The following is a 27,872-nucleotide window of genomic DNA, read 5'->3' on the forward strand; positions in this document are numbered from 1 at the left end:
AAAGAAGCTTTGCAGCTGTCATTTAATTAATAGAGTATCTTGGGGATGATTTCACCAAAGAAGCCACAAAACAACAAAGAGAAGTTATGTTTTCTTTGAAGATTTCTATTCCTCCCAAAGAGGCCCACTTTTATATTGAGTTTCCCACATGCCTTCCCTCAACTTAAAATTATGTAAGGATCCTATGAAGAGTAAGATTCTTCTTAAAAACTTTTTGAAGTTTTCGTTTAAGTTCCAGTTAGCTAACATACAGTATAATATTTGTCTCAAGTGTACAATATAGTGACTCAACACTTCCGTACATCACCCAGTGCTCATCACAGCAAGTGCACTCCTTAATCCCCATCACCTTGTTCAACCCATTCCCCTACCCACCTCCACTCTGGTAACCATCCGTTTATTCTCTGTAGTTAAGAGTTTGTTTCTTGGTTTGTCTCTTTTTCCCCCCTTTGCTCATTTGTTTTGTTTCTTAAATTCCACATGAGTGCAATCGTAATGTATTTGTTTCTCTGAGTTCTTTCACTAAGCTTAATACTTTCTAGCTCCATCCATGTCATTGAGAATGGCAAGATTTCACTCTTTTGATGGCTGAGTAATATTCCGTTGTATATATTTACCACCTCTTCTTGATCCATTCATCAGCCAATGGACACTCGGGCTGTTCCATAATTTGGCTATTGTAGATAATGCTGCTATAAACGTCAGGGTGCATGGAACACTCTGAATTAGGGTTTTTGTATTCTCTGGGTAAACAGTAGTACAATTGCTGGATCATCAGGTAGTTCTATTATTACCTCTTTGAGGTACCTCCATACTGTTTTCCACAGTGGCTGCATCGATTTGCATTGGCACCAACTGTGCAACAGGGTTAGCTTTTCTCTGCATCCTCACCAACCCCCGTTGTTTCTTGGGTGGTTGATTTTAGCCCTTTGGACAGGCGTGAGGTGATATCTCATTGTAGTTTTGATTTGTATTTTCCTGATGATGAGTGCGTTGAGCATCTTTCCACACGCCGGTTGACCATCTGGATGGTCATTTTCTTCAGAAAATGTCTATTCACGTCTTCTGTCCATTTTTTAAATTGGATTATTTGGTTTTGAAGGGTTGAGTTTTATAAGGTCCTTGTATATTTTAGATACTAACCCTTTATTGGATACGCATACCTTTAGTTTTGCTGATTATTTCCTTTGCTGTGCAGATGTTTTTCATCTTGAGGTAGTCCCACTAGTTTATTTTTGCTTTTGCTCTCCTTGCTTCAGGAGACGTATCTAGAAAGAAATTGCTACGGGTGATGTCAAAGAAGTTACTGCCTGTGTTCTCCTCTAGGATTTGTATGTTTTCAGGTCTCACATTTTGGTCTTTCATCAATTTTGAATTTATTTTTGTGTATGGTATAAGAAGTGGTCCAGTTTCATTCTTCTGCATGTCGCTGTCTGGTTTTCCCAGCACCATTTATTGAAGAGATTTTTCCCATGAGATATTCTTCCTGCTTTGTCAAAAATTAATTGACTATGTAACTGTGAGTTCATTTCTGGGCTTTCTATTCTGTTCCAGTGAGCTATGTGTCTTTTTTTTTTTAATGTTTATTTATTTATTTTTGAGAGAGAGCAAATGAGCAGGGAGGGGCAGAGAGAGAGAGAGAGAGAGAGAGAGAGAGAGAGACAACAGAGAGACAGAGAATCTGAAGCAGGGTCCGAGCTGTCAGCGCAGAACCCAATGTGGGGTTTGAACTCACAAACCGTGGTATCATGACCCGAGCCGAAGTTGGATGCTTAACTGACTGAGCCACCCAGGTGTCCATCTATATGTCTATTTTTGTGCCAGTACCATACTGTTTGATTGCTACAGCTTTGTAATATAGCTTGAAGTCCAGAATTGTGATGCTTCCAGCTTTTGGCTTCTTTTTCAGGATTGCTATGGTTATTCAGGGTCTTTTGTGGTTCCATACAAATTTTAGGATTGTCTGTTCTGGCTCTGTGAAAAAATGCTGTTGGTATTTTGATAGGGATTACATTAAGTGTGTAGGTTGCTTTGGGTAGTATTGACGTTTTAAGAAAATTTGTTCTTCCTATCCACGAGCACAGAATGTTTTTCCATTCCTTTGTGTCATCTTGTATTTCTTTCCTCGGTGTCTTATACTTTTCAGAGTACAGGCCTTTTACCTCTTTGGTTTATTCCTTATTATTTTTGGTCCAATTATAAATGGAACCGATTCCTTAATTTCTCTTCTCTGCCGCTTCCTTATTGGTGTATAGAAAAGCAACAGATTTTTGTACACTGATTCTGTATCAGTTCTAGCAGTTTTTGGCTGGAATCTTTAGGGTTTGCCGACTATGGTATCATGTTATCTGCAAATAGTGAAAATGTCACTTCTTTCTTGCTGACCCGGATGCCTTTTTTTTAATGTTCGTTTTTGAGAGCGGGAGAGAGAGCGTGTGCATGTGAACACACATGGGGGAGGGACAGAGCGAGTGAGAGAGAGAGAATCCAAGCAGGCTCCATGCTTACATCAATGTGGGGCTCAATCCCATGAACCATGAGATCATGGCCTGAGCCAAAATCAAGAGTCGGACTTAACTGACTGAGCCCCCCCAGGTGCCCCGATCTGGATGCCTTTTATTTCTTTTTGTTGTGTGATTGCTGCAGCTAGGACTCCCAGGACTCTGTTGAGAAAAAGTGATCAAAGTGGACATTCCTGTCTTGTTCTTGACACTAGCAGGAAAGTTCTCAGTTCTTTTCCCTCTTGAGGATGATGTTAGCTAGGAGTTTTCCCCATCTGGCCTTTAGTATTTTGAGGTATGTTTCCTCTAAACCTACTTTGTTGAGGGCTGTAGTATGAATGGATGTGGTACTTTGTCACATGCTTTTTCTGTGTCTATTGACATGATCATATGGTTCTTCCTTTTTTCTTACTGCTATGTGTCACATTGATTGATTTGCAAATATTGAACCACCCTGGCATCCTGGGAATAAATCCCACTTGATCGTGGGGAGTGATATTCTAAACATACTAATGGATTCGGTCAGCCAGTATTTCACTGAGGATTTTTGCATATACCTATCAGAGATTTGGCCTGTAGTTGTCTTTTTTGTGTGTGGAGTCTTTATCTGGTTTTGGTACCAAGGTAATGCCGACTTCACAGAACCAATTTGGAAATTTTCCTTCCCTTTCTACTTTTTTGGAATAGATTGAGAAGAGTAAGTATTAACTTGAAGAGTAAAATTCTTGAGCTAAAAGTAAAAACAGCAGCAGCAAACAGATTTGACCCCAAGAAGGCAACTAATCCATTTCCTGTTATCAAAGTAATACGAAGTTTCCTTATCCAGCCAAAACAAGAAGAAAAATAACTTACACAACTTACTTTAAGTATTCACAAGATTATAGGAATATATCCGTATAATATATGGCATATAGGAGGTATCACTTACATTTTGTTTGTTCAATGTACTAATGCATTCAGTGAATGCATAAATAAATAAAAGATTCTCAACTTGAAAAAATAAAATGACTTTAGGCTTGACTGTAATGTCGATGTAGCTGGAAATTCACACACAGAGTCATATGTGCAACGACGTAGGCTAAAAGACAATATTTGTAGAAACCAGCCGAAAGCTGACCTAAGAGTTTAACATCAGCTCATAAAGGCCTCTGAAAGACAGTGACTATTTAAACAGAAAGACACCAAGGCCAGGTATATGAAAGACGAGTATTTGCCAATTGGAACATATTATTTGCTTCTCAATAAAGTGTTCTCTGCCCTTTTCTTTACCCTGTATTGAGGAGAAAAGTAATCAAGAGCAGGATGTGCAGGAATCTTCTTCTCACTGTTTGATGTCAGCAAAGAGTCCCGTGGAAAGAGGCTGTCTGCCTACCTAACAGAATCTCTTTGGCCCTGCTCGGATCCCGTTCTCAAAAAGACAGGACTTGGTAAAAAAAAAAAAAAAATCAACCCTCCCCTAAAGAATGGCTACGTAAATACATAAATTGTGGGGCCCAGCGCAAAATGAAAATGCAAGGCCCCTCGCTTAGAAAAATTATTAAGAATTTCAAGGTGGTGATAGGAGAGCACTGAACCGAACACAGAGCCCTTCCGAGCACAAGGCAGCGGGGACTTGGCAGGTCCCACATCCACGAGGACAGCTTTGCCCGTGACCTTAAGGCTGTCACCTGCATCAGTTTTAAGACACAATTTTAGCTCTTCCAAATTCTAAACGACCCTGTGGTCTAACAATGACGTCACCCGCCCCTCCTACATAGAGACTATGGCCTCTGTTCAGGTGCGCCAGCACGGAAGCACTCAGTGTGACCCTGCCCATCCCCTTGACCACAGGCCGCCCGCCTGTCCCCCCTGACCCCCATGCCCAGAACCTGGAGAGCAGGAACGTGATGTGACAACCACACAGCTGAGACTCTAACTGCCCCTGTGAAGGCTCAGGAACGCGTCTGGGACGAGGCGTGACTTGAAATTGGTCATTCCCGCCACGCACGTCTATGTTAAGCCATCCTCAGTGACCTTGTCAAAAGCGGTCGCTGACTGTTCGCGGCACCGGTGGAGAATGCAAAAGCCCTCCCGGTCACGGGGATGCCCCTGCCCCCTGCACAAGATCACGATACTGCTGTTTCCGAGCTGCCCCGCACCGCCTGTCAGGCTGTACGGCAAGCTGTTAAATGCACAAATTTAGAAAGACCGCCAGTGATTCAGTCTACTTAACTGGACTTCGTCCAGAGAATTTTCCAGCCAACTGGCACTGGGTCTCTAATTTACAGCTGGCAAGCAACCTCCCTAACTGCTTCCAGGTCCTCAGAACTGTTTAATGTCTACCTTTAACACACGAACCACCTGACTTCAGACACAACATTCAGCAGCTTTGACCGCAGGGTGCGGAGTTATAAAATTTACAGCTTCTTAAGTTGGAAAACCACAGACAGGCTGGACTCTACCAACTGCCCTCTGCAGGAGGGGGGTTCGGTTTCTGCCTCAGGCACACAAAGTTAAAACAAAGGACACATTGAGTAATCTTGGGTAAGCAGTTTTCTTTTCTTTTTTTTTTTTTCTGTTTTTGCTCCCACTTTTTTTAATGTTAAAATGATAAATGCCTTTAACCCGTTTTGCATTTTTTGTAATTGAAGGCTTTTTTTTTTCTACATTAAAGCTAACAAAAAAGTCTGATTTCTCCCATGTAAATCAGAGTTATGGATAGGCTTTAAAGACTGGCTTTTTAATTAATGCAAGCTAGAAAGCTAGTTTCTTGTCCTCCAAACGTGTCTGATTGCTTTAAAAACAAGAACAGGGATGCTTATGATAGTTATTGTTGCCAAAGTATCGCACGTGTATATCTACAGTTGATCACAATATCACCAGGAAGCTGAGGGCTAGTCTTACCCTGGCACTATGAATAAATAAACCAATTACAGGGTCTCTAGCTACTTAAGTAGCAACCCTGGACTCAAGTCTCTGATACTGTCTGACTCCAAAACCTGACATCTTATCTCTTACAACACTGTCTCTCAAACTCTGGAACACAATGTCTAGGACCTTACTATGAATTCTAAAAACTGGGGCGCCTGGGTGGCTCAGTGAGTTAAGTGTTCGACTGCAGCTCAGGTCATCAACTCACAGTTCTTGAGTTCGAGCCCCACGTCGGGCTCTGTGCTGACAGCTCGGAGCCTGAAGCCTGCTTCAGATTCTGTGTCTTCCTCTCTCTCTGTCCCTCCCTTGCTCACGCACTGTCTCTCTCTCTCAATAATAAACAGACATTAAAAAATAATCACAAAATTCTAAAAACTGTAGGAGCCGTGGGTAATACTTATCACGGGTATTCAACAGGATGCCACAGCATTTACGTTGCGCTTGGGGTTCGAACCCGGAACTTGGATTTCTTGAGTGCGCCAATGTCTGGTTTAAGCATACGTGATTCTTAATCTCTTCAGTCCACTTTCCCCTGTGTTTATTTAGATGTCTCACTGAACCCGCTGTTTTAGCAACTGAAATACAACATGCTGTGTAGACTGGCCCTTCCGGAGAAGCCACGACTCGCACCACACGTTATACGTGGAGTGGCGGCTCTGAGAAGGGACAGCTTGTGTGGTGTGGATTGATGTGTTCGCGAGGTCCTGTGATTGCTGGAAGAACTTGGGATGTCCCAACTCAGCCCGTTGGCTGTCTTTGTCTTCCCGTTTGCTTCGAAGCTGGAAGAACACAACCAGGTATGGTCACTGCTATTATGTGACTTGCCTCCAACAAGAGGCAGTAAGGCACAGACCCTGATGGGGACTGAGAAAAGCATCTATGAGGCAGCTTCAAAGGTGTGGGCGGACCCTCAGAGCCTCGACTACACTTCTAATTCAACCTGCCAGCATTCCTCGGAGTTTAATGAAGAGAAAGAAATAGTGTTCTCCAACCTGTCACACAAGTATTTGCCATGAATTAACGGGAGGTCCACACTTCAAATGGCAAACGGCAAACATCTAGACAAATGATGTGGCATCACAAAAGGACCTCTGAATCGTCCTCTGGAGTCTGAGGTTGGTATCATCTGTTCCGAATTAATTCTCCATTCCGCCTTTGCCTCGTTTGTGTTTTGTGTCTTCACTCAGTCCGTGCTACTTGGCTAATCTCCTCTCCCCGACCCTGGTTTTATCTCGAGGCACATCTTTACTCAGGCTGGCCCCGTTCCCGTGGGGAGAATTCAGATGGCGGGGTCACAAGAAAGGAGCTGGATGCGAAGGGAAGAGCCTGCCGGTGGGGCTCACAGGCCATCGTGTCACTGATCAATGTGCTCGCCCACCTGGTCCCCGCCACCCTGTCATCTCCTCTTGCCAAAGCGTGGAGGAAGTTGTTGATTATAGTAATTTTCTTTGGATGTCTATTTCTGCCTTGAAACTGGCCTGGGGTTAACCTGTTTCTCACTTCCTGTCATTCCAAAGGCTGCTGCTGTGGTCAGCGGTCAGACTCTCCCCCGGTTACGCTATTAAATGCAACAGGCTTCCCAAGAGTTAAACGCCCCCTCGTGCCACTTCACATGGAAGAAGTCCTCAACATAAAAGAGAGCTTTTAAGGCCTTTTACAAAAGGAATGAATGCTGTAAAAACAAAGGTGATCATCTTTCAGTCTTCGAGTAGCAACGCGTGTGACCACGTCATCCCGAGTCGCTGTTTATCAGACCGAGAGGAAGTTACTTTATAATGAAACACTCCTGATGAATTTCCGCACCTTCCCTCTGACCACATGGCACCTTGATAGAGAAGAGGACTTGGTGGTTGTTGGGGGGAGGGGGGAGGGGGGAGGGGAGAGAGACAGAGACACAGGGAGCTGGAGAAAGAGACAAGGAGGGAGACAGGAAGTAGAAAAGCAAGAAGGAAGTAGAGGAGGAAGGGGGAGAGGGGAAGGACAGGAGGAGGGAGCAAAAAAAATCTCACCTTCAGTCATTTCTAAAGAATGTGTCGTCTGTAAGGGGACATCTCATGAAAAAATAACTTTCTGTGTTTAATGTTGTTTTTTTTTTTTTAAGTAGACTTCACACCCAGTGCAAAGCCCACTGTGGGGCTTGAACTCACGACCCTGAGATCATGACCTGCACTGAGATCAAGAGTCGGAGGCTTAACCGCCTGAGGCACCCAGGCACCCTTGTTTTTAATTCTCATTTGCCAAGGCCTCTTAAAACTGGATGCTGAACCGGCCTTTTGCACAGTTGCTTAAACAAAGAACAAAGTCAGTGTGGGGCACCTGGGTGGTTCAGTCGGCCAAGCGTCTGACTTGGGCAAAGGTCATGATCCCACGGTCTGTGAGTTCGAGCCTCATGTCAGGTTCTGTGCTGACAGCTCGGAGCCTGGAGCCTGCTTCGGATTCTGTGTCTCCCTCTCTCTCTGCCCCTCCCCCACTTGTTCTCTCTCTCTCTCTCTCTCTCTCTCTCTCTCAAAAGTAAACATTAAAAAAAAAAAGAACAAAGTCAGTGACCTTAAATTACCTATATCCCAATCTCAACATGGAAAAACATGAAGTTTTCAGCTTTACTCAAGAAGCTTGACATGGGTCTGTGTAATTCAGATTAAATGACTATTTTTCAATAAAGGCTGTGTAAATTTCAACTCTGATGTTCAGCTTTCACATTTCTGCCACTTCAAAATGTAATTCCTTATACCACACACACACACACACACACACACACACACACACACAATCTAGCTGTGTGGGGTACAGAAGTAACACATATTTAGCTTTCCTCGTGTTCTCAAAGCCAATCAAATCAACATAATGCAGTGAGGTCCATACATAGTATCCTCAAGACTTAAAAAATAAACTGACTTTTCAATCCTTCAAATGACTAACGAGCACACTAGTTCAATGAGAAATTCTTTGGACTTTATGCCAGACTTATGTTGTGGGGAAAAAGCTGACTAACAGAAATATGTGGAAATTATCTAGTTTATAATAACCGTCTCTGTAGTGATCTCAGAAAGCATCTGATTGCCAAATCAATATTGATTTCTTTCTGTGCTGGGGTGTGTGCGTGTGCGTATGAGTAGTTTTTCCCTGGGCTGTGCAGAAACATAATACAGGCTCATGAAAGTTAGCTCCTTTTCTTCAAGTCATTTACATGGATATGTATGCATGCGCTTCAAAATAAAAACTTGATTGATGGGCTTAAATAATGCCTTAAAAATTTAAGACCGAAGACAATCCTATAAATCCTTGATTACCCTTCGGAATTTCCCCTGGCCACCGAGGAAATCAATGGGGCCGGCACTGGTTAAATTGACATCCACCTGTTGCCAATGTTGAAACATGTAGACTCAAGGTTCCAAGGAGAGCGAAGGCTAGTAACAGAGACCGCGTTCTAAAATCGGGTGACTTGGTGATAGAAGTGAAGGTCTGTTTTCCATTTAGTTTAAACTGAGCTTCCCTATGAAGACATTCTAGAAGGTTTTGACATGTAAAAATAACCAGACGCAGAAGACACTTTTATTTGGTGTCAGGCCGTGCGCTTAGTTCTTGAGGTTAACTGACAGCAGTCAATTATTTCCAGGACTGCCTTACCCTTGCCTTGCGCTATGCAACGCCCAGAAATGGGTGAAAAGATCTGGCAAATCCACCCCCCTGGCAGGGCAGGCAAGTCGCTCCCCTCCCAAGTGAAGCTCAGTCTGCTGCGAACCGGGCAGCAACGTCTTAGGTGCGACCGTTCCTCCAGGAGAGGCAAGCATTTACAAAAGCATATTGATCCCTCAAATGCAACTTAGGAGATCCGATTTCAATACTTTAAATGCTATTCGCTGTACTTAACTTTCAGCCGTACGGTTTTAAGGCTGTTCCTAAGAGATGATGAGACCTGGTGGTTTTTAAAATGTGTACTGCAGAAGTTTAGGCCTCTTCAGAGAACTCTGGATCACAGACCGTGGTTTGGGGCCGAAGGGCTGAAATGGGGGAGGAGAAGTCTGGCCTCACAGCCTGTCACTCCGGACTTTGCTCAGAGAAGCTCTCCTTTCACTTGTAACGCTGTGATGACTAGGATGACGACGATTTGCGTCTATAGCTGACCCAGGCTGTTACATTAATTTCAAGTGTACAACATAGTGACCCAACACGTTTCTCGTTTGTTTCATTTGTCACCTCCGTGCAGGACTTCTCAGCTTCGAAAGTAGGTTCTTGTTTGTACACGAATGAATACATTTTATCACCGGATGTCATTTACTCAAGAGACAGTTTTTTGAGCAGCGACCAGGTCCCAGGTATTGTGCCGGTGTGGGAGGCTACAAAAAGTAGGCAAGTCATGTTTCTGCTACCCTGAGGTCTGAGCTGCTAGAAGAGCCTTCGGGAAAGTGCTGCAGGACACAGGGGAAAAGATAGCCTGGGGAAATCTTTAGGACCCACAACAGTTGAAGTGACTCATGCCAAGTGACACAGGCAAGGCGGAGCCAACTATTTAGATGTTCCCTGTTCTAAACCATGCTGCTTCGAAGAAGAATGGTGACCACATACGAAACTCACTCTTGACAGACTGTGCGTTTTACACACACGCTTTACAGACTATATGTTTTAGCCACATAATTTATGTCTTTGCCATTTATGTATGTCCAGTGCCTCATACAGGACTAAGCACAGAATGGGCAACCAATGAATGTTTGCTTAATTTTGTCCTTATCAGACATGGAAAAGAACAGACATGGAAATGAACAGAGGAAAAGTGCTTTGAAAGCAGTTATCCAGATCAATACCAACACAGTGGTCGAATACAGGAACGAGCTAAGATATTGGGAGGATCGGATGAATACACATGAAGGAGAGAAACATTATCCCCCTGAAAGGGCGGGCCTACGCTGGCCGACTCCATCTTGTTCTGTGTTCTCCACCTTGAGTGACTATGTCCCCAACATGACCCCTTTACCGGGAAAATTGCAGAAACCTCAGATCGCGCCTCCTCCCCTTGAGTAACCTCCCGCTCACCCATTCAAACTTCCTGATCAAAACACGCCCATCGACCTGCGTAACAGGACTCTGACCCTTCCCCAGCCAATCGGCCGAGGCCACGACCCTTCCCCAGCCAATCGGCTGAGGCCACAGCCATTACCTCACCAACTGCCCCTAGACCCCTATAAAACCTTTGTGCTTTTGAAACTCGCTCGCTCTCCCCGGTATCTCACCACTGCGTCGGTGCAGGTAGGGGATTGAGCTCGAGCTGGCTCGAATAAAGGCTCTTTTGCTTTTGCATCGGACTTGGCTCCCTAGTGGTCTTTGGGGATCACGAATTCTGGGCATAACACCCCCAGTGCCATCACCGTGTGTTTTGACAAAGATGCTCTTCTCCTGAATTTTACCCTACAACAAGAACTTAGTGAACGTTTAGGAATTTTAAAAGGCCGGGAGAGAAAGTGCTTTCTTTCACAGACTTAGACTTGTAAGATGGATGGAACGGCATTTCTCATTTTGGAAGTTCCCACCCTTTGATTCCAGCATCCCATAGGATTGCTAAAACACATTCAACATTTTTATATTGGAATGAACACATTTTTGGCTCCCAAAGTATTCATTTTGGTTCAATCCATAGTTGTATGGAAAGGCACGTGAACTTTACTTAACTTCCTTTAAAGACTATAGCCGTGGATTACTTGGATACTGATACATGGTGTCATTTTGGGAAATGTATGTTATTGCTTATTGTGATTTAAATTTCAAAAAATCACTGTGTTCTCCTGATCTTGGAAAGGTAGGAGCATGGGATAAATACTGCGCAGAAATTTGATGATGCCCTCCCGAGGACATATTAAAATTATATATTTAAATATAATTAAATTTATAATTTAAAGTGAACTTTAAATATTAAAATCATTAACCCCAATTCTTTGAAAAGATAAAACAGACATAATACTAGGTGACTAGACTTTTTTTTTTTTTTTAGCTCCTAACATAGTTGTAACTCTTTTTATAAATTTTTTTTTTCAACGTTTATTTATTTTTGGGACAGAGAGAGACAGAGCATGAACGGGGGAGGGGCAGAGAGAGAGAGGGAGACACAGAATCGGAAACAGGCTCCAGGCTCTGAGCCATCAGCCCAGAGCCCGACGCGGGGCTCGAACTTACGGACCGCGAGATCGTGACCTGAGCTGAAGTCGGACGCTTAACCGACTGCGCCACCCAGGCGCCCCCATAGTTGTACTCTTGAATGAAACCCTAACTCCTCTAAAATACAAGCAAGGCACATCCAATTAATCATACGAATTTCCCGCTCCATGGTCTCCAGACAGGTCGCATTCCTAAGATGTTAATTTAAGCTTTCATTCAACCTCTAAGCAGAATGAGTCCATAAAGCAAGACTCTACAACAACAGCTAAGCAAATGCGATCTTAACGCATTGTGGCAAAATCGCACCCTTGTCTTAACAGAGATATTATCACAGCTCTTGCTCTATTTATATTGTAGTAGGGAATTATTTAAAAAATACTCTACATGTCCAGTTGAACCTGGGGAAGACTTTATGTTTTTCTAATTTTGTTTAGATCTCGCCAATAGTTCTCCTTACATTTTTACCTATTTTCTTTAAAAAAAATTTTTTTTTTAACGTTTATTTATTTTTGAGACAGAGACACAGAGCATGAACAGGGGAGGGGCAGAGAGAGAGGGAGACACAGAATCGGAAACAGGCTCCAGGCTCTGAGCTGTCACCACAGAGCCCGACGTGGGGCTCGAACTCACGGACCGCGAGATAGTGACCTGAGCCGAAGTCGGACGCTTAACCAACCGAGCCACCCAGGCGCCCCTCATTTTTACCTATTTTCAAGGAGGTGTCTGTGTGTGCAAAGAGACCGACGAGGGACCAAATTTGCAGAACGCCATCACCAATTAAGGCCCTTCTTGCATTTCTCAAAGCTAACTCCTACCCATCAGGGGACATTTAGGACCTGCTGGATACCCCCCAAACATTTAGTTTTAGGCAGGGCTACAAAATATGGATGGAGGAGAGAAGGAATCAGGTTTAACTGAAGACAAAGCGTAAACGCAAATAGCAGCTCCAGGCTGGTCTCACATTCAGTGACAATGAGTCAATTATCTGGTTAATTCGATCAACGCAGACAGCGCCAGGGGGGGTATTTCAGGTTCCAGAGATGAAAGAAAGAAGGATCTCTGTCATTCTGCTTTGCTCTTCCCATCATTTCTGGCCTTATTCTTTGTTGTGGTCTTTCTGCAAATAATCTCTGTGTAATGGCAAACCTTGAGTCGCAGGCGGGATCGTGCCAACCTACTAGAAAAGCTTTGCGTTCATGAACAAAAACCGGAGAGAGCAACGACGACAACAAACGGGTGCCTGTCACGAGGCAGTAAAAAACCTAGTTCTCACCCGGAATGATGTGCACTTTGTTCCGATCGCCCGCGGCAGGAGCCATGAGAAGCATCCCGCCCGCTTCTGGACTCGGGTTGTTTTGTGGCCATAGAACTTGGTTTGCGTACGTATGCTCAGAGATGGATCAAAGGCCTCTTGGCAACACTAATGAAGCATCGTTGCTCTCAAACTCCTACCTTGCAAGCTAAATATACGTGTCTAAAGAAAAGAGAACTTTCCCGAAGAGACGGAAAAGAGGTTTCCCGCTCAGATGCTTGATGGAAAAGAAACAGAACACAGAACATCGAACCCAAACGAACAAACAAAAGGTTTGCAACAAGACCCAAAAATCTTGAATCAGAATTCCATTCTTATGCGGTAGGGTTAATGAAAGGGTCCTTTCGGGGATTGGATCCACTGCTGAGCTCCCAACCACCCCAACTTTAGTCCAACGTGATGTGGACTTCGTGCTCTCGTGTCTGAAATCCAAGAGCTGAGAGGGTTGGAAGACGCTTTCCTAACTACAGCTTTTCTCCAAGCAGGTGATGCGAGATCTCTGAGGGACCTCCCACCACACAGACAGAGGTGACAGGACCTAGTATTTCAAGTGACAAGATAATAGGAATTTTAGTGAATTAACAATCATGGTCACCATCTAGAACCACGGTGCAAACTCAAGCATCTACTGGGGCTATAAGTTCCCTGCTCTTGAGAGATGTCCAAGTCTCTATTTTTAATGTTTCTTTCTTTCTTTGAGAGAGAGAGAGAGAGAGAGAGAGAGAGATGGAAAGAGGCAGAGAGAGAGAGACAAAGAATCCCAAGCAGGTTCTGTGCTGTTAGTGCAGAGCGGGACACAGGCCTTGAACCCACAGAACCATGAGATCATGATCTGAGCTGAAATAAAGAGTCAGAGCTTAAGTGACTGAGCCACCCAGGTGCCCCCAAATCTCTCGAAGAGATTTCTTATAATCTTTAAGAAATGATTTTTATCCATCCACTGTTTTTCTCTTACCTCTAAGGAAATGACAGCCTACCAAAGTAAGGTGGGTTGCTCAGATTAAAACCTTCTTGGCAGGGGCGCCTGGGTGGCTCAGTCGGTGAAGTGTCTGACTTCCGCTTAGGTCATGATCTTACGGTTTGTGAGTTCCAGCCCCGCGTCAGGCTCTGTGCTGACAGCTCGGAGCTTGAAGTCTGCTTTGGATTCAGCATCTCCCTCTCTCTCTCTGCCCCTCCCCTCAACTCTCTCTCTCTCTCTCTCTCTCTCTCTCTCTCTCTCTCTCTCAAAAATAAACACACCACAAAACTAGCTATAAAAAAACTTTCTTGGCATTCAGGCAAGTGTTCTTTCCACTAGATCATTACCACCTCCTAGGCCAGTGGACCTATGTGGTGAATAGGGGCAAGAGGCTTATCCAAACGGCAGATACAGACAACATGGGATTATCTCAAGGGCATTCCTCCTCTACTCCCTAACGTTCATGGCGGTCAAGTGCAGGGCTGAGAAGCTGGCACCTCAATGTGAAAACCGGCGCCCTGTCTTGGAGACCCATCAGATTCCCACCCTCTTTGCCAAAATACGAGCTGCTGTCTGTTCCTCTTGGCACTCTGCGAGTTGGCTCACGAGGAAACAGATCTGCACGAGAAAGGGCATTCCTCGAGCTAGCTCAGAGTGGGCCATCACTACCAACACAGCGAGAGGCACCGAGAAGTGAACAAACAGAAGGGGCTTACTTCAAAGACCAGCGTCTCGTTGGTAGGTCCTGGCGCATACAGACGTTCCGGGTGGTTGAAGGCCCGCTGGTACTCAAACACGGTCCCAGCGAAGGTGAACTCCCCAGGCCAGTCGATGCTCCAGCCCCCCGTGAGGTAATACTTTTGACCGAGGCTTCTGACTGCCAGGTAACCAGCGGAGGGCTGTAGCTCCTGGACCTCGATGCTTCGGGCCCCCGCTGGCACGGTGACTACAGGATAATATTCTAAACGGGAAGAACAGAACAATGCTGTTTTCCACGTTGCACACTGCAGCAACGGGGCCAAGATGCTCAGAGATGTGGTGATGTCCACTCTTCTAGAGCGGGGCGGGGGCACCACGAGCGCACATTCGTTCCCGCTCTACGAAGTGCAAACCATCAGTGATGTCACTTTCTCAGGGGAAGGAACACCAGAGAGCAAGTGTATGTTCCTTCCCCAAGCACCTGTGTGTGGACAGCAGGGACGCTCTTCTCCTTTCCAGAACAACCAAGGCCACCAAATCCAAGAACGCTTTCTATTTTCCATCTACCTGGGAGAAGGCAGTGATGTTCGGGACAGAGCACTCTGCGTTTCATTTTACTCAAGATTCGTTTGGAGAAGTGCTTCGGGTATTCATGTAATGTTGTGAGTGCGGCTCAGGGGTCACATCCTGAATCAGAAGCTTCAAAAGGAGTCTTTTGTGTAACAAAGGCAGGGAGAACGTGGGACGGACCGCCAGGTAGAAAGGCATCTGTGTGACACGCCTCTGAGTCGGACGTGTTGGCCAAACCCCTCGCCCGGAGAAACCACCCATCCTCTGCTGTCCTTGCAACGTGTCTGAGACATCGTCCTCGGTATGTCAGGCGAGCTGGTGCATGGCTCGACCATACCCAGCTTGACTCAAACGTGCTTAGCAGCAAAGCCACGGCCACGAAACAGCAGGCGTCTCTTACCATTTGCCTTGTGCTGGTTGAGGTACAGGCCTTTATAAAACTTGCAAGTTGAATTATCCCCTTTGCAAACACCACACGCATCCAAAACTGCGTTCGAGCCCAGTTCATGGTCGCATCCCACTGGCTGTGACAAAAATAAATAAACAGATAAAAGTGCGAAAATCAAGGATCAGAAAAGCCCGTGGGTAAGAATAAGCAAGACGTATGTACATGGGTCCCTGTTTTTCTCTCTTAAGAAAATCAGAAAGCGAGTACAGTTTTAGGGTTAAAAGCAGAGTCTCAAGTTTGACCGGGGGTTCCGATCCTTCCTCTGCCTTGACCAGAGGTAGGACTAGGGAAGTTCTAGAACTCATCTAAAGCTTGCTGAGTCTCTTCATTTGGAAAACTGGAATAAAAAGTCACTGGCAAGTGAGCTCTGCTGCTGAAACATAACAATGCTGGGTCACCTGCATGACCCCCACCCCTCCCCACTCAATCCCCCCAAAGAACACACACACACACACACACACACACACACACACACACACACAGGCTCGCGATGGAATTAAAAGGCAGACTAACTGGCCGTAAATACGAGTACTGTTTCATAACACATCTGTAGGGCTCTAACCACATAACAAACATACTTAGCAAACATGCTGGGCAAGTTTACTATTATCTATATTCTTATTTAATTGTTGCGGCTACTGGGTGTAGCAAGGTATGTCATCATCTCCATTGCATACACGTGGGGACGGAGTGAAGAGGAAGGAACTAAGAATGTCCGATGGGGTCTCACAGAGAGTAAGTGGGGACATTGGAGACAGTCCTGAATTCCAATTTGCCAACAGAGCCCTTGTCCCTACGCCGCCTTTTCTCCAGACACAGAATCTCTTGTACCACTTCTCACGGTACACGTTTGGTATGAGGAAACACAAGCGTGACCACACGTCCCAAAGTAGAAATGTTCGCTTACTTCACAGATCCCATCAATACAAACGTCGTGTTTGTTTGGGGAGCAAGGAGTTCCGTCTTTCACCTTGCCAGACATTGCGAAAAAAAATTCAAAGTTCTCAGCCTTGCAGTACAGTTTACATCGATCTGCCTCTAGAAGCAAAGACAGCAGGACAGGACGTGATCAGGAGGAAATCACCGGAAAATGACATGATGATCAAAAAGGGTACATTACATTTATTTAGAAAGCGACCGTGACTGAAATGGTCAATGTTACGATTTTGTATGTGGGTATGGGTGGGCACGCACGAATGCACGTATATGTGGCTTTTAAAAACCTGAATCCCATTTACAGTTCATGTAAAACTGCTTTCACACACAACCATTTTATTTTTCTAATCCTTGGTAAGAGCCACAGTGCACATGATGGTCGGTTAGCAAATATCTCAGGCTTTCCAGGACTTAGGGTCCACTATGGACGATATAAAAATGGAGGAGTGTTTCTGTGTTCCAATAAAACTTTATTTAAAAAAAAGAAAACAGGGGCGCCTGGGTGGCGCAGTCGGTTAAGCGTCCGACTTCAGCCAGGTCATGATCTCGCGGTCCGTGAGTTCGAGCCCCGCGTTGGGCTCTGGGCTGATGGCTCGGAGCCTGGAGCCTGTTTCCGATTCTGTGTCTCCCTCTCTCTCTGCCCCTCCCCCGTTCATGCTCTGTCTCTCTCTGTCCCAAAAATAAATAAATGTTGGGAAAAAAAAATTAAAAAAAAAGAAAACAGGTCAGATTTGTCCCTCAGGCCATTGTTTGCTGACCTTGACTTAAGACATGGATTACTTTAGTTATTTATTGAGAAAAAAGTTTAGGCACTTTGGGGAACAACAACAACAAAAAAGACATATGGTTCATGTTTATAAAACATACAGAGAATAACCATGTCATAAAAATGAGGAGGAAACAAACTGAACCTAAAGGCCAAAAAATGTAACTTTTATTGACTCTAAAGTGCCTGGGAAGTTTCTGGTATCACAGGCAAGAAGAAAAAAAATTTTACTGTGTTTCTACAGAGCTCTTGCTATCGGAAAGGAATTATGCCAATTTCCCAAATACAAATCGTTCTTCTTGGCCAGCACGGCCAGATGACATTTCTCACAGGAGACTGCGTGGGCGACAGCACACGAAAGCCCTGACGACAGCTGCACAACAAACGTGTAAACAGTTTTCAAATAGCTGTGCATCACAGAACCTCTCAGGAACAAAGTCCAAACTTCGATGCAAAAGAAGTTAGATTAATGTGATCCAAGTATGCAGATGTGTGGGTGGGCTAACAGTCTCTCCTTTACCTAGAAGTTTCTTTTTTAATTTTAAGGTTTTTTTTTTTAATGTATTTTGAGAGAGAGAGAGACACACACACACAGACAGACAGAGGGACAGCATGCGAGCACACGCAAGTGGGGGAGGGGCAGAGCCAGAGGGGGAGAGAGAATCCCAAGCAGGCTCCATTCTGTCAGCGCAGAGCCCAATGAGGGGTTCGATCTCAGGGAGCGTGAGATCATGACGAGAGGCAAAACCAAGAGTTGGATGCTTAAGTGAGCCACCCAGATGCCCCTAGAAATTTCTTTTAATAGCCTGATTAAATACCTCCTAATTTTTGCACATGAGATTGTGGAAGACATATCTATACCCTTTCTTTTCTCCATCATGCCTAGGAATTGACAAGCTCTAGAAAGTTCTGTTTTTCCCCGCACAAGCTCCTGGGCAAGTCTGTGAACTAGTCTACTGGAAACAAAGCAGGAAAAAAGTCTCGCTACCGGAAGACAAAGACTGCCTGCATTTATTTAGAATCTTCCCTTGTTTTTCCCAAACTGCTGAATTGTCACAAGACCTTTAAATCAGGGTCGGTCTTTCCTGATTCTACGTACACATGAGAAGGAGAAGAAGCAGAGACCCCAGGCTGGGTCCCTGCTTAAGTCAACGTTGTCCCCCCGCATCTAGCAGAATGGCTCCTGTGCCATAAATGCTCAGTAAACATCTGTGAGTGAGTGAATAAAATGGCAGGCTCCTTACTTAGTAAGGCTGTGATTAAATGAGTGAAAAGCTTTGAAACCAAAAAATATTTTACAGGTGGGGTGTCTGGGTGGCTCAGTCGGTTAAGTGTCCAACTTCAGCTCAGGGCATGATCTCACGGTCTGTGAGTTAGAACCCCACATCAGGCTCTGTGCTGACAGCTCAGAGCCTGTATTTGGGAAACTGGCATAATTCCTTTCTGATAACAAGCTCTGTAGAAACACAGTAAATTTTTTTCTTCTTGCCTGTGATACCAGAAACTTCCCAGGCACTTTAGAGTCAATAAAAGTTACGTTGTGTGTTAAAGCAGTTTTACATGAACTGTAAATGGGATTCAGGTTTTTAAAAGCCACGTACACGTGCATTCATGCATGTACACCCATGTGTTCGGATTCTGTGTTTCCCTCTCTCACTGCCCCTCCCCTGTTCGCACTCTGTCTCTCTCTCAAAAATAAAATAAAAACATAAAAGAAATTTAAAAATTATTTTACAGGTTATATTTATTTGCTTGGGGCACCTGGGTGGCTCAGTCAGTTAAGCTCCCGACTCCTGATTTCAACTCAGGTCATGATCTCACAGTTCGTGAGTTCAAGCCCCACATCAGGCTCCATGCTTTCAGTGTGGAGCCTGCTTGGGATTCTCTCTCTCTCAAAATAAATAAATGTAAAAAAATAATTAGCTGGTTAACTTTCTCCTCATGTACTCGACACAGAACCTATTTAAAGGGTGATAACAAAACACGTTCCATAAACACTGAATTTGAACGAAAGGCGCATTGTGGGAACGATCAAGGAATACCCAAGAAGACAAAGCAAAGAACAGAAGGGCAAGTGAAAGGAAGGACAAGAGAGTCTGGGGGAAAGAGCCATACGTGAGAAACAGGGAACCACGGGAGTATACAACCAAGAGAAAATAAATCTTCAAAGGCTGGATTGGAGAGCACCTTAATGTATTCTACCTAACTGTCCCCGGGAACCTGTGTGCAGAGCCCCTCCTAGATAATAACTCAGTCCCTCGTAGGATGCCTCCAGTGAAGGAGAGCCTACTACTCATGAAGGGGAGATACATCCATTACGGACAGTTGGGATTTATGTCTTCGCTCATTCATTCTGGAAGTTACAAGCATGTGGCAAGGGCTATTCTCAGATGCTGGAGATACAAGCATGCTCAAAATGGACCAAGGCTTCATCCCACGGGATGTAAATTCTTGTGGGGAGAAAGATAATGAAAAAGTGATTACATAATATAAGCTCATGCACAAATAAGAGCTATGAAGAATCCAGCAGGTTAAGGATTCAGAGGATGACAAGAAGGAAGGATATTCTGGGCAGGCTGTCCAGAGAGGCCTCCCGGGGGAGGTACTACGTCTAGGAAGTTCTTAGCTCTTGAATTAAGTCTATCCTCTGAAGCGATTTCAAATAAATCTAAATCCCCTTCTAGTTATTATCTCTGAATTTTTGTAGGTAACTAGTTACTTTTTTCTTGCCCTTGGCAAGCTTCCAAATTATTCCACTGGAGAATTCTTTGTCAAATGAATGTATTCCCAGCTTTATCACTGAAGGCCAAGAGAAAATGAAATGGCCCTTAGACAAGCTAACTTTGCAGGCACACATTTCTTCCAGAAAACACGAAAAGAGGCGTACCATTGAGTGTAACTTTCAAAAACTGTTTAAAACTCATTAATAAAGGTTGTACACATCGCTTAGTGCAGTTCAAAACCCTGGACACCGCCATAAATGCGGAGTTTCTATTTTTAAAAAAAAACGTGTACGGATTGCTCGTTGCTTCCTCCCAAGGCACAGATTTCGGAATCTTCACGTCCCTCTCCACCTGGGCTTTTGGACAAACAGTCATGACCCAGGACCAGGTCGGCACTCCTGCAATGGTTGAACCGGTGCTGAGCCAAGTGCCACTACCCTCTCCTTTGATTTGCTACGTGTTGTGTGTTGTCTTTGACTCTGCTCCCTTCTCTACTGTAACCGGTAACACAGGTTCATCTCGAGCCTTTGCTCAGCTACATCCCTCCAGTTTATTTCCCACCAACTGTCACTGAATTCACTGTGTCCCCATTCTGCACGTGTGCACTGGGGACAGTTATCCTTTCTCAAGGGAGTTCACAGTGATCCTTTCTCAAGGGAGGATGGCGGGGTTTTGATAGAGCAAGTGAATGGAAATAAGAGAATGCAAATAACCAGAAGGGTGACAGCTTCGTCTGCGGAGGCAAGACGTTAAATTTGTATGTAAGGCATTAGATTTGTGGGACTAAAATAAATGTTTCGATACTGAGGTACAATAAAAACAATTTAATATAAAAAAGTAAAATATAAGCCATAACTTTAAGTAATAAGTACTGAGAACCCAGAAGAGAGGCAATTTTAAATTCATGGCTCTGTGTGTGTGTGTGTGTGTGTGTGCGCGCGCATGTGTGTTTATACCCTGCAAATAGGCCTTCCCAAGCGTGCAATCATCTGACATGTCAGTTGCTGAATATGGTGTCTCTATGGGGCATATATGATTTCACGAGTTTTTGGTCTGGACAATTCAGACCAATTTCAATTAACATCCCTGGGAGACTTCATTGCTGACATGCCAAAGGTAAGTTTAGAAACCTAAGTACATTCCAAATACACGAACCCTTTGGCTGCAGATGTGGGGGGACCAGGGGTGTCTTGTGAAGAAAAAAGTAGGGAAAAATAAACAAAACTCATGGACGTGAATGGAAAGCTGGGCCAGGACGGGTCTGGGGGATGATGTCAACACTGACACTCTTTTGTACCGGCACCAATTTCTCCTGTGTGTTCATTCACATTACTGTCCACAGAGAGACATCTTGGTTGGAGGTTCGTAGAGACCGAATTACCTTCCACTTTTGTGTAGGGTTTCCACTGGTAGAACCATCCACGGAAAGGTTTGCTGTTATATTCTGCACATTGCTGGGCTCGGAAATCCAAGCTATTTTCACTGCAAGGGTTAATATTGCACAGCTGATATACACGGCTAGAACCTGGACAGAACTTGCCACCATACTGAGGCCTAAAAATAAAATTAAAGAGCTTTAGTACTAGAGCTCACTATTAGTCACAAGCAATAATAGAGGAGAGACAAGCAAGACGAACACTGTCACAAGCTATGCAGTGCACACAGTCCATTACGAGAACGGAAATAACGTTGTACACAACACACCGTGTCCCTTCTTGTATCCATGGTGGGCATGACCCATCAGTCAAAGATTTCCCTTTCTTTACTTTCTTTCCTAAGTATAGGCCTTGGGTAGGCATCCACTGCTCAGCAACGAGCTCCAGATTAGATAAAACTTATGTGGCATCTCTGATCCAAGTTTTACCTTCTGGCAATTTCCTTAAAGAGTTGATGAAGGCATCTTCTCGACACTGATCGTATCGCCGTCGTTAGGGACACTCGTAAATGCACCCAACACGTTCTTATGAATGTGGATATGTGTCCGTGTGCCACACTCACGGACACACGCACCCCACATGGGTATCAAGACTCTTCCGACGTGGACCCGACCTACTCTCCAGCTCGCCTCCCATTTCTGAACACACTCAGCTTTCTAGAGTGTGCTCTCCACCTGCTGCCACATAGGAGGTGGGAACACGGAAGAGAAAGAACAGAAAGCCCCATTCGCCACGATCTCCAATCCAGCTTTGTCAGTCATTGAGCTCGTATTCTGATTATTTATTGTCCGACGTGTCTATGTTTTATTCCAGTTGATCCTAAACTGTGAACAAAAATTCCCTTGTTTTCATCTGCATAATCACTTTTCAACTTCGTAGGTGGCCTCCTCCTCTCCTGCCAAGCACAATGGGAAATGGATTTCCAGAGAAGGGAATCCCATTAGAACATAAATAATTATGATCTAATGGCAGGCTCTTTAAGATCTCGGTAGGCAGACTGCAAAAACCAGAAGGCAATCTAAAGAAAAAAGGAGCATAAACCAAACTGAAAATTCCCAGTAACGTCTTAACCAGCTCCTTCCAGGCACAAAACAATCGCTCCTTCTCCCTCCTATCTTTTTGCAGCTTTCTCCAAAGGCGAAAACCCAGCTATGGATCATCTCACACAAAAGCTCAACGCAAACATGTAATATGAAAGAAGGCTCCGGGTGAATAAACTTATGTGACTAAAATTCCTTGTCTCTTTAGGAAGCACAAGAACGCTGTAAAACACCCCTGGATTTGCATCAGCATATTTTATCCAATCTTCGTGTAAGTGCATGCTAAGATGGATTAAACAGGAACGGGAAGTGTCACACCGCCAGAGTGAGATTGCTTCGCTATTTCGGAACATTCTGGGGCGACTACTTCAACATTCAGCAGTCACTGTGCTGGATCAAGTCCCCAAAGACTTCTTAAATCATTATCTAAAAAGCACTTAAAAAAAGCCCTTAAAGTGCCATATGATAGCCTTTCTATTCATGGTCACCTTCATAAGGCATATTTAAAACTTTCTTAGTTTAAGACTTTCTGAGATTTCTGGGGCGCCCAGGGTGGCTCGGTCGGTTGAGCGTCCGACTTCGGCTCAGGGCATGATCTCGTGATCCGTGAGTTCAAGCCCCGCGTTGGGCTCTGTGCCCACGGCTCGGAGCCTGGAGCCCGCTTCGGATTCTCGGTCTCCCTCCCTCTCTGCCCCTCCCCCACAGGCACTCTGTCTCTCAAAAAAAGAAAAAACATTAAAATAACTTTTTTATTTCAATTAGAAACGAAAAGACATTCTGAGATTTTTACAAACAACCTTCATTTAGACTACTCAGTTTCAAGGCCGTGAAAGAGGACCAGAAGTGTTACTACTGCAACTCAGAAACCGTAACACAGAAAAGATCTTGAAACTTCTACAGCACCCCCTCTTTTTGTAGATGAAGCGAAAAATGGCTGAGGAGGTTCATAAAACTTGCCGAATGAAGATCACACAGCCAGCAAGAGAGGGAGCGCAGCTGAGCCCCCTCCCTTCCACTCCACCTGCATTTAACTGAGCCAGGCAATAACAGAGGCCGGCATGGAAGAGGAAGACGGTCATGCACGATGCTTAGAAGGCTGGCCTTTTACAATGAGGCAGATCTGGATTTAAATATCCTCTGCCTCTTCCTCGCTCATCTTTTTTTTTTTTAATTTTTTTTTAATGTTTATTTATTTTTGAGACAGAGAGAGACAGAGCATGAACGGGGAAGGGGCAGAGAGAGAGGGAGACACAGAATCGGAAGCAGGCTCCAGGCTCCGAGCCATCAGCCCAGAGCCCGACGCGGGGCTCAAACTCACGGACCGTGAGATCGTGACCTGAGCTGAAGTCGGACGCTCAACCGACTGAGCCACCCAGGCGCCCCTTCCTCCCTCATCTTTAGGCAATTCTGTTTCACCTTGTAACCTGTCACCGGGGGGGGGGGGGGGGGGGGCAGTTGTGATGATTAACGGAGATAATGTTTGTAAAGAATTTAGGGCTGACAAATATGGAAGCAGCCCAAGTAGGCATCGGTAGATGAATGGATAAAAAAGAGGTGGTATATATATATACAATAGAGTACTACTCAGCCATAAAGAAGAATGAAATCTTGCCACATGCAATGACATGGATGGAGCTAGAGAATACTATGCTAAGCGAAATGAGTCAGAGAAAGACAAATACCCTATGATCTCACTTTGTATGTGGAATTTAAGAAACAAAACAATCATGGGGGGCAAAGAGAGAGAAAGCAAACAAAGAATCCGACTCAACTCTAGAGAACAAACTGATAGTTACCGAGGGGGAAGGAGGTGGGAGGATGTGTGAAATGGGGGATAGGGATTAAAAAGTATATTTATCATGAATAAAATAAAATAAAGCGATAAAGAACACAAAGCTCACAAAATAATGAGATACCATCTTCAAACAACAACAAAAAAAGAATACAGGACTGAGTCTAGGGCAGAGTTAGCACAAAAGAATCCTAACTATCTTCAAATGCTTTCTGCTTTTAACGACTGGTAAGGATCTGCACTGTTCCAGCACATCCTCAAATAGAGGTACATTTTTCTGCAGCTATAAACAGGAGCGTTGGGATAAATCAACAGAAAATTCCACCATGACATCCCTTGGTGTACTGAGAATAAAAACAAAAACATAAACGGTCAGGAAGCAAACGTCTGGGAACATGATTTTGTTCTTATGTTAGACCATTATAAAATATACTCATATTTACTTCTGCATAATATATCATGTCCTGACTACAAATGTTTGTAATATTGGCTGGGTGATCAGTGGGGTCAGGAGGGGAGCTCTGTTAATAAAGAGAGCCAGACAGACTGACTCACTCCTGGGTCCCTCCAGACTTACTCAGTAAGAATATAAGATAGAGCAGGGGGCACCTGGGTGGCTCAGTTGGTTGAGTTTCTGACTTCAGCTCAGGTTGTGATCTCACAGTTCCTGAGTCTGAGCTCCACATCAGGCTCACTATTGTCATCACAGAGCCTGTGTCAGATCTTCTGTCCTCCTCTCTCTCTGCCCCTCCCCCACCCCCACGTGTGCACTCTCTCTCAAAAATAAATAAAAACATCAAAAAAAAAAAACCAGAATATACGATAGGGAAAATCCAGAAATCAGTATTTTTTTAAAGCACAGTTGGTGATTCTAATAATCACCTGAGCCTGGAAATCACCGGTTGGAAAATGGGCCAGAGGTTTGATTCAATTATTATTCTAGAACCATGACTCTCTGGTGGCGTATTATTTGTCGTCAAATAGACTTGCAATTTAGCAAAGTTCTATAATACCTCGGCATGTTTAGTTTTCACTACTCTAATTTTTGCTATTTGCTTGAACAGACTTCATAGAAATTCCACTAGGCTCTTGCAGAGCATAATAATTGAAGAGTCAGAGAACCAGAAACAATGTCAGAGGGTTAAAACCGGGGGCTCTTGGTCTGACTCTATCAATACCGGCTTGGTGACCCGGGGAAAGATGGCAGCACTTGTGCCCCCCATCTCCCCTGGTTCCTCATTTGTCAAGCGACTGGATTAGACAGCAGGTCGCAACTCATGTCTCTGTTCTAGTTGGATGGGGAGCAAAGGCCTGGAGAAATGTTTGGAGAAGGTTCCTGAGGCACTGTAGGACCTGGGAGGCAACAGAACTTCTACCTGTTAAAAATGTCCCCCCTGCCACGCCTGGCATAGGAAAAAGAAGAAGAAGAAGGGCCATATGTGTGTGGTACCAGTCATTCCAGGACCAGATAACCTCTAAACACTTTGGAAGCTGACAAGTTGGATAAAGCTGTGAACTGGCCAGGAATAATTCATTTTTATGAAACAAAGTACGTTCTGGGAAAACGATCATTAAGTGAAATAAAAGCTCCCCGCGCTCCTCACAGGAGAAAATGAAATTGCTTAGGCTGAGTGATGGGAACAGACCAAACGCATAATAAACCAAAGCAAAGGAGAAATCAGTAATTCGAAATGGAGGGGCACCCTCACCCCACCCCAGCTTTACTACAACGAAGTGAAATAAGAACAGAGAACAACTAATTCAATTGCCTTGGGACAGCTGCTCATGTGCTTGTCTTATTTGTGACGCAGAATTAAAGTAAACAGTATCCTGAGGAGCCTTCATCTGGTTTAAAATGATAAAACACCACCAAATGGAACTACATGAGGGATTCTTTTATTAGGCATTTCCAAAATTACACTATGATATTTCCATGAACAATGCGCTATTATAATGAGAGTTCTCAATCCCACAGATATGAGAGAGGTTTTAATTTAAACCTCAGGGGTGTTATTCATGCACTTTACCAGCAGAGCTATTAAATTAGGTAATCTATTTCTTTCTTGGGAAAATACCGAGATTGTAAAGTGTTGTGATGTATGAAAACCAGATCCATGAAATAGGCTGAAAAAATGAAAAGCAAGAGAATGATTTTAGGAATTCTATCCAAGATACGGGCTACATTCAAAGTACGAGGAGGGTGGTTTTAATAATCTGGTGTAAGTTGTAAATGCATCACAAGCCTGTCTACCGTCACACCTGGTTACCGGGTCTCGGATAAGCCAGCGAGTTTCAAATGGGGATGGCTTTGCCCCTACAGGACATTGGCCCCCTCTAGTGCCTGGAGACACAGGGTTGTTGGGGAGCGGCAGTCATCCTACTGACATCTGGTGGGTAGAGGCCGGGCCGCTGCCCAACATCCTGCCGTGTGCTGGACAAACCCCATAACAGAGATTTTCCAGCATCAAGCGTCAAGAGTGCCGAAGTTGAAAAATCCTGCATCTGCCTGCTATCCCAAATTGCTACCCAGCAAACCATGGTCAAGGTGTCTTCCGACCCTTTCTTTTATCTTGGAACAAACTGGCCTCTTGATCCAGCGCAGATGGCTAACTCGGATGAGATACCAGGTCTCTTTAAAACTTCCCTTTTGCTCCCTCTCGCTTTCCCCTTTTTACCAAGGAGGAATCCGGAGCAGGGACAGTACGCTGTCTATGGCCACACAGCTGGAAAGACGCAGGGCCAGGAGGAGAACCTAGGGTCCTGGGATTAGGAGCCTGGGTTCTTGACCTTCAAGCTACACCACCACTCAGTGCTGGAAAACGAAATCTGTTTTCCGAGGACCCATCACATTCTTCTCTCTCTACCACATTCTCCAAAATCCAATTTCACCGGTAACGCCTCTCTCCACCCCCTCCCCCTTGCTTTTGAGGACTCACCCTCTGCTACCCTGTGCTCCTGATGACTTTAGGATGAAGGTGGTAAAAGCCACACAGAGCCCGGATCCTTGTGCTGGACGCCCACTGCATGCTCCCCAGTATGTCAGGCATTCTACAGACCCAGTTCTGATCCCCACACCCCCAAAACTTCAGAGGTAGGTAGTATTATCTCCAATTTATACGTAAGCCCAGGTTCAGAGTTCAAGTGAACTCCCCAAAGTCACACAGTTAATAAACGGCAGACCCAGGATTTGCAGTCTGAGCTCTCGCTCTCAAACCCAGGCTCTCTCTACATCACTGTGCCAATCAGGAAATGTACATCTCACACGCATTTCATGTGGGAATTAGAGCAGATAAAACGAACATAAAACCGCCTTCGTTTGCAAAGAATACAGACGGCGGTTCAGAATCCCAGCGAGGGTGCCTGCAGGTGGCCAGGGACCAATCTCAGGCTGTAGCCCTTGTGATTAGTCCTCCTGGTGCTCTGTTTTAAGAAAATTGAATTTGTTGTCAATATCTTAACAATCGGGAAATTTCGCACACATTTTTTTTTTTTTGGACTTCTGGTTTCTCTTGAAAAGTCAGGCAGATCTGTCAACACGTGTTGATGTACATTCCTGCAAGGCAAAAATCAGCATATTTTCCCCAGTTCACCAGTTTGAGACACACACACACACACATTCCGCTGGCCAAGCTTC

At 44.6% G+C, this 27,872-nt stretch overlaps 1 protein-coding gene across 1 annotated transcript in view; it reads right to left on the reverse strand.

Moving 5' to 3' along the window:
• ADAMTS18 (ADAM metallopeptidase with thrombospondin type 1 motif 18) overlaps positions 1 to 27,872 on the reverse strand; it is a 141,571-nt gene that overhangs the window by 25,862 nt on the left and 87,837 nt on the right. Inside the window, exons 13-16 of the mRNA XM_043599387.1 lie at positions 21,352 to 21,524; positions 16,453 to 16,583; positions 15,498 to 15,621; positions 14,545 to 14,789 (exon numbers count right to left, since the gene is read on the reverse strand). Of these exons, the coding sequence (XP_043455322.1) occupies positions 14,545 to 14,789; positions 15,498 to 15,621; positions 16,453 to 16,583; positions 21,352 to 21,524 (673 nt within the window). The remainder of the gene's footprint in view (positions 1 to 14,544; positions 14,790 to 15,497; positions 15,622 to 16,452; positions 16,584 to 21,351; positions 21,525 to 27,872) is intronic.

This window comes from Prionailurus bengalensis, chromosome E2 (assembly GCF_016509475.1).
Source record: "Prionailurus bengalensis isolate Pbe53 chromosome E2, Fcat_Pben_1.1_paternal_pri, whole genome shotgun sequence".
In the NCBI taxonomy this organism is placed as follows: Eukaryota; Metazoa; Chordata; class Mammalia; order Carnivora; family Felidae; genus Prionailurus; species Prionailurus bengalensis.